The 7,597-nt window shown below is 41.0% G+C and overlaps 1 protein-coding gene across 1 annotated transcript in view; it reads right to left on the bottom strand.

The window, feature by feature from the left end:
* Ppa1 (pyrophosphatase (inorganic) 1) overlaps window positions 1-7,597 on the bottom strand; it is a 40,661-nt gene that overhangs the window by 14,243 nt on the left and 18,821 nt on the right. The window contains exons 4-5 of the mRNA XM_008827791.2: window positions 4,782-4,901; window positions 1,418-1,504 (exon numbers count right to left, since the gene is read on the bottom strand). Coding sequence (XP_008826013.1) covers window positions 1,418-1,504; window positions 4,782-4,901 — 207 coding nt within the window. The remainder of the gene's footprint in view (window positions 1-1,417; window positions 1,505-4,781; window positions 4,902-7,597) is intronic.

Below are 7,597 nucleotides of genomic sequence, written 5' to 3'. Positions count from 1 at the left end.
CTTGTAGCCCCAGCTGTTCTGGAACTCACTATGTAGACCAGGCTGGCCTCAGAACTCACAAAGATCCACTTGCCTCTGACTCTCAAGTGCTGGGATTAATGGCGTGTGCCACCATGCCTGGCTAAGCCAGTCTTAAGTTATATCTTTAAAACTTTTACTTGCCGGATGTGGTGGCAAACACCTTTAATCCTAGCACTCTAGAAGTAGAGCCTGGTGGCTCTCTGTTAGATTGAGGCCAGTCTGGTCTACATAATGAGTTCTAGGCCAGCTGGAGCTATAGGAGACCCTGTCTCAAAACAAAAAAAAAAACCCCCCAAAAACCAAAAAACCTCTCAGTGGTACAGTATTTACTTACGGACTAGGGATATTGCTCAGTGGTACAGTATTTACTTACGGACTAGGGATATTGCTCAGTGGTACAGTATTTACTTACGGACTAGGGATATTGCTCAGTGGTATAGTATTTGCTGACACTATGCACTTAATCTCCAGAACTACAACAAAACAAAGCAAAAAGCTTTGACTTAAAAAACATAAAGACTGAAAAAAAAAACCAAAAAACCATAAAGACTGTTGGGCATGGTTGCTCCTGCCCTTAATCCCAGTGCTCAGGAGGCAGAGGCAGGTGAATCTCTGCAATACTGAGGACAGCCTGGTCTAAAATGTGAGTTCCAGGCCAGCTGGAGCTATAGGGAAATCCTGTCTCAAAAAACAAAACAACCCCCACAAAAAACATGACGGGCTGGAGAGATGGCTCAGTAGGTAAGAACACTGGCTGTTCTTGCAGAGGACCCAGAACGAATTCTTAGCACCCACATGGTGACTAACACCTGTCTGTAACTCCAGTTTTGGGGGATCCATCATCCTCTTCTGGCCTCTGTGGGCACTGCACACATGTGGTGTACTTACATACATGCAGGCAAAACACCCATACACATAAAATACAAATAAATAAATAACCATAATGATAATAGGCTTGGGTTGTTTTCTACTTTCTGAGCCTGGGAGAGATCTTAAAGAACTTTAATGAAAATCTCAGATAAACCTACTAGATAGAGGAATCCCTACCAATGCCTCCAACATGGGGGTTATTTGGGTTGAGTCAATGCCTTTCTCACTCCAAATCTTCAGCAAGACCTGACTTATACTTCCTTAACCCTTCATCTATGGACTAGCTGTCTTTTGAATCAGCACAGAGCACAGTCATATGCACATTCATACATAAGTTTTTCTGGATTAGTGTTGAAAATGAAAATGGACAAAATACTTAAATGGCGGTTTTAAATTTATCACCCAGAGATATTATCTCACTAATATTCATATTTTATTTACAATAATTTTCAAAGTTCATTTGGCATAATTCATTAATTTCATTTTAACATATCACATACATACAAAAAAGGTTAGATTTTATTACCTTGCTTCCAATTTCACAAACATCAATTGGGTCATTGTCACCACAACAGCCAGTATGTTTGTCACTATGTCCTGGGTCTTCCCAAGTCTAAAAAAATAAGGTTTAGAGTATATTATTCCAATACATACTGCTGACAAGTTGATCTCACTGATACTGACTGATGATAACAAGGAATTTGCTGCAAGATTATGAAGCCTCAGCAATTCCTAAGACTTTTTTCTTTTTTTGGTCTTTTTAAGACAGGGTCCCCCTTTAGCCACAGCTGGCCTGGAACTCACTATATAGACCAAGCTGGCTTCAATCTCAGAGATCCATCTGCGCCTGTCTCCTGAGTGCTGGGATTAAAGGAATGGACCAACATACTTGGCCTATTCTTAAAACTTTTCCAAAATTTATATTTAAGAATTTTAACTATACTGAAGAATTTGTATTAAACGTTGGCACTTCTGTCATGCATATAATTCTAAACTAAGTCTAAGCTTTAAAACAGAAAATAATCCTACTTAGAACAATTTTTAAAAATATTTATTATTTTAGCTGGGTGTGGTGGTGCACACCTTTAATCCTAGCACTCAGGAGGCAGAGGCAGGCAGATCTCTGTGAGTTCAAGATCAGCCTGGTCTACATAGCGAGTTCCAGGCCAGCTGGGGCTACAGGATGACCATCTCAAAAAGACCAAAAAAAAAAAATTTTTTTTTATTTATGTGTATCTGTGTGTGCCTACATAAGTTTATGTGTATGTACCATGATCCACTGAGGTCAGAGGGTGTTTGATTCCCCCAGAGTTAGAGTTACAGGTGGTTGTGAGCCACAAAATATGGCTGCTGAGAACCAAACCTGGGTCCTCAACAACAATAATTGTTCTTAACTGCTGAGACATCTCTCCAGCCCCTCCCCCACAAAAAAAACTATTTAATCAAGGTGTGGTGATGCACAACTGTAATCTGAGCACTCAGACTAAGGCAGGAAGACCTCAAGTTCAAGGCCAGCCTGAGCTATACAGCAAAACACTGTGTCAAAAAAACTAAGGTAGTTCAGCAGTGGTAAAGCACTTGCCTATAGTGCACAAGGTCATAGATTTGCGCTCCAAGATGCACCAAGATACAAAAAGAAAAATTCTTTGGTTAACTGTTCCAGGTACTGTCTTCTACTAGCTACATTCTCTTTACAACAAATTTCTTCAACACAGAGGAGGAGACAATAGTACTGAAACGGATATGATATCCTCTGATGTTGAAAGCACCTTTGCTGGCAGTGAGCCAAGGCTGAGGAAGCTTAAAATCACTGGCTTTCTTTTTTTGTTAAATTGCAGGCAGAACCATAGTAGAGCATCTCACAAAAGAACTGAGCCTGTGCTGGCCAGGAAGTTAGGTTTAAAATGCAGTTGTTGTTTGGGTTCTTTTATCCCCAACCAGAACACATTTATAACTTGGATTTGCTTCTCTATTCGGCTGGCTAGAGGAAAAGAAATCAAAGTGAAGGCAGTATAAAGGAAGACTGCTTCTAACACTAAGAAGGGGAAAGCCAGCTGTAGAAGGAGCAGCTCAACACTGTTTCCCCACAGGGACCACACTTCAAAGCTAAATATCAAACCAACTAAGTGTGAAGTAAAGTGCTATAATTAGGGCAGACAAATGGCTTGTGATTATCCAACACACTAGGTGAGTTTGACCTGTATTTGAATAACTTACAGTTTTATGATTCATTTAATTGTTCCACCTAATGACACATAAGAAACAAACCTTTTAACTATGGGAAAAACTAAGTTGAACATGCGATGCCACAGGATCAAATGCACACTAATAAGGGTCTAGTGACTCGAGAGGTGGAGAAATGGCTCAGCGGTTAAGAGTGCATACTGTTCTTGCAGAGGACTTGAGTGCCATTAACTGCACCCATATTAGATGGCTTACAACTGCCTATAACCCCAGTTCCAGAGTATCCAATGCCCTCTTCTGGCCTCCATGGGCACTGGCATTTATCTGCACATACTCACACAGAGACATAAAAATAAATCTCAAAAAAAAAAAAAAGTCTAGTGGCTCTTCATCCAAACATTAAGTAAGAGCCTACTGTGTCCTGGCCTCATGCCAGGGATAGACTGGTAAACAAGGCAGCTATTTTTCCTGCTTCTAAGGTTGGATGTTTAAGAAAACAGGAGCCCATCATTACTTTGCCATAAAGAGTCTGACCTCAGGAATAATCAGGACCCAAAATGTAAATGGCTATGAGAATGCACTTACAGACACTAAGTGCTTTCTTCTTCCTAACAATTCTACAAGCTGAGGTTTAGAGGAACCAAAGATGACTTGCATGTCTTACACCAAGATTTAGTGCCTTCTTTTTCAGACAAACTCTCACTAAATAGCCCAGGCTCGCTTCAAACTCCCAATCTGCTTCAGTCCCTGGAATGAGGAGATCATGGATGTGTGCCACATCTGGATAGAAATAAACGATTTCCTGTTGTTGATGGGTTTCTTTATTGTATTTACACAATATGTCTGTATATGTACAGGCATGTATGCATGTATGTGTGTACATATGCCTTGGCACACATGTGAAGGCCAGAGGACAACTTGAGGGAGTTGGTCCTCTACTTCCACCATGTGGGTCTCTGAGATGGAGCTCAGGCCTTTAGGATTGGTGGTAGGGGCTTTTACTTTGAGCCACCTCACTAGCCCCAGTTTCTTATGTTTTTAAGATTTATTATTTATTTGTGTGTGTGTGCACGTGCACGCACAAGGAGGCCAGAAATGGGGCGGGGGGGGTTAGATCCCTTGGAATTAGAATTATAGACAATTTTGAGCAGCCTGAAGTAGGTGCTAGGAACTAAACTCAGATCCTCTGGAAGAGCAGCTAGTGCTCTTAACGGCAAAGCCATCCCTCCAGCCCCTAGTTTTGCTCTTTGAGACAAGGTCTCACTATGCAGCTGTGGCTGGCCTAGAACCAGCTATGTAGACCAGGGTTGCTTTGAACTGTGGCAACACCCCTGCTTCTGCCTCCAGAGAAGTCTGGGATTCTAGGTATGTGTCACGATGGCTGGCTAGAAAAAAGGCTTTAATCCATTCACATATACACTGTCTTCACTAGACTTGCCATTCAATTGGTAAAGAAAGAAGATACAGAGCTTACAACTAGTATGTAGAAAAGAAACAGTTCAGAAAATCTTGAGTTTAAACATTGTAAATATTTTCCTTTCAGTTAATCTTGGAAATAAGTTATTCAAGGAAGTATTAACATGCTTAAAATAGTCCTTTCCTACACTTTAACTTTCTGATAGCAAATGTTTTCTACTTCTGATCAACAGGAGTTAATTTCTTATATGCTAAAAAAGTACATTTCTAGCAGATGCTTGGAGACTTACCTGAGGGATGGCACCATAGTTCCAGATATATCCTTTATATGGGAACAAATTTGCAACATAACGAAGTTTTCCTTTTTTCACATCTTGTTTAATTGGATTTAAAGGGTCCTTTGTAGCAATCTGAAATAAAATGTCAAATGGTTGTGAAATATTATTGAATAACGATTTGAGGAAAGGAATTCTGTATGTATGCCCCCTAGTTCCACTTTAATAATTCCTTTCATCCTTAATGTTTTTTTGCCTCTGTTTTCGAAACAGGGTTTCCCTGTAGCCTTACCTGGCCTGGAACTCTATGTGGACCAGGCTGGCCTCAATCACACACAGATTATCCTGCTTCTGCCTCATAACTACTTCGATTATAGGCATGAACCAGCAATCCCTAACATTATGAGAACTGAACTTACTTATTGGAGACTGAAGTCCAGGGCTGGGGAGATGGATCAGTGGGTAAAGTACCTGTCTCCAAGCCTAACAACCTGAGTTCCGCACCTGGGACCCACATAATAGAAAGAGAGAACCACTTTTGCAAGTTGTCCTCTGACGTCCACACATGTGCACACCTCCCAAAACACGCAAAATAAAGCTAAGAAATTGTTAATAAATAAATAAATAAATAAATGAATGAAACAAAAATGAAACAATTTTAAAAACATTTTTAAAAGAAATAAAAATACCAGGGCTGGAGAGATGGCTCAGTAGTTAAGAGCACTGACTGCTCTTGCAGAGGACCCGGGTTTGATTCCAGGCACTCACATGGTGGCTACGAACCGTCCTTAACTCCAGCTTCAGGGGAATCTGACGCCCTCTTCAAACCTCCAAGGCATTGCACCACACGGATGCACTCACATACATGCAGGCAATACGCATACACATAAAATAAAAATAATAAAATACTTAAAAAATAAAAATAAAAATACCAAGAGTTGCTCTGCTTCCCTGGGCTGCACGACCCTCAGGCCTCTCTCTGGGGTAAGTCGACCCCCCCCATGCCTTAACACCCCAGCCTCATTCACCCTCCCATCTCCCCCAAGCTAGGACCTCTTAGCATGGGTTCTGTTCCCTAAATTCCTTGTCTTGGTGCCCTAGACACCTGCGGAACCACCACTGCTTCCTGATCCTTTGCATCTAGAACAACCCAGTTCCTTCTGAGGTCTCCAGGAGCCCTCTGGGCATGGTCCTGCCCTCACCTCCCTCTGCTTCCCTGGTCTGGACAACCAGCCAGCCTCCTTCCTAGACGCTGGGGCTGACCTTTAGGCTTCCTGATCCTTTGCATCCAGACCAACCCATTTCCTCAGTACAGTCCCCAGGAGCCCTTGGGGCCTCTTCCCACCCCCATCTCCCTTTGCATCTCTGGGTGGCACCACCACCAGCTGCCTGAGACCAGCATCTTTCCTGGGCCCTGCTCCCAGGCCAGTCCAACCCCCAAATTCCTGAGGCCAAAATCTTTCCTGGAGGGATCCAGACCTTAGGAGAAAGCCTGAGAGCATCTGATCCTCATCTGACTTGGGCCTCTGTGGGAACTCCTGAAGACAAAAGCAATCTGGCCATTCCAATATAAAATCAAAAGAGAGAACTGTAAGCTTAGATAAACCAGCTTTTCATGCCCAAAAAGTAAACCACAAAGATACATAAAGTTTACAAAAAGAAGCAGACATAAATTTGAAGGCTTGAGTCTTCCACAAGAATCAGAAACTACAAAAGAAATTAACATGCCAAAATCACAAGAGAAAAAATAGTAACATGAAAAAGCAAAATAACATATCCCCACCAAATACCAAGAGTCCTCTAGAGGAGTACAGTGAGAACCCCCTAGAGATAATGCAGGACATGGAACTCAAAAGAATAATTATAAACATGATAATGTTTATTTAAAGTGAATATTCACTGAATATTTATTTCAGTGAATTTAAAGAACACACAAAGAAATCAAAGAACTGATGGAAGATAGGGATAAACTTCTGAATGAATTCAGAAAAGAGAGAGAAATATTGAAGACTACATAGGATGAAATGAAGAAGGAACTGAAACACCCAGTAAGCCAATTAGAAACGACAGGAGAAAGCCTCACCAATAGGATGAATGAAATGGAAAACAGAGTATCAAGACGAGAAGATAAAGTGGACGAACCAGACCACTCAAGCAAAGATTATGAAAAATTTAAGAAATCACAAGAATGGAATATGCAGGAATTGTGTGACACCATAAAAAGACCAAACTTACGAATCATAGGCATACAGGAAGGAGAAGAATCCCAAGATAATGGCATGGACCAGATTGTCAACAGAATCGTTGAAGAAAATTTCCCAAAATTAGAGAAAGACATGCCCATACAAATACAGGAAGCATATAGAACACCAAACAGACGGGACCAGAAAAGAAACTCCACGGCACATCATAGTAAAAACACTAAATGAAAAGGACAGTACAACACAACAAAACCTTTGGGACATGCTGAAAGCTGTCCTTAGAGGGAAGTTTATAGTTCTAAATGCCTACATCAAAAAACCGGAAAGAACACAAATAAAGGACTTAACATTGCAACTCAAGACACTTGAAAAGCAACAACAAATGAAACCCAAACCCAGTAGGCAAGAAGAAATAACAAAAATCGGGGCAGAAATTAATGAAATCGAAACAAAGAAAACAATAGAAAGAATCAACGAATCCAAGAGCTGGTTCTTTGAAAACATGAACAAGATTGACAGACCACTAGCCCAGTTAACCAGAAGAAAGAAAGAGCACCTCCAAATCAACAAAATCAGAGATGAAAGGGGAAACATCACAATACACACCAGAAAGATGCAGAACATTATAAA

This window comes from Nannospalax galili, unplaced genomic scaffold (genome assembly GCF_000622305.1).
Source record: "Nannospalax galili isolate Female #2095 unplaced genomic scaffold, S.galili_v1.0 scaffold853, whole genome shotgun sequence".
In the NCBI taxonomy this organism is placed as follows: domain Eukaryota; kingdom Metazoa; phylum Chordata; class Mammalia; order Rodentia; family Spalacidae; genus Nannospalax; species Nannospalax galili.
The sequence above is the reverse complement of the archived record's forward strand: the minus strand, read 5'-3'. Positions and strand labels throughout refer to the sequence as shown.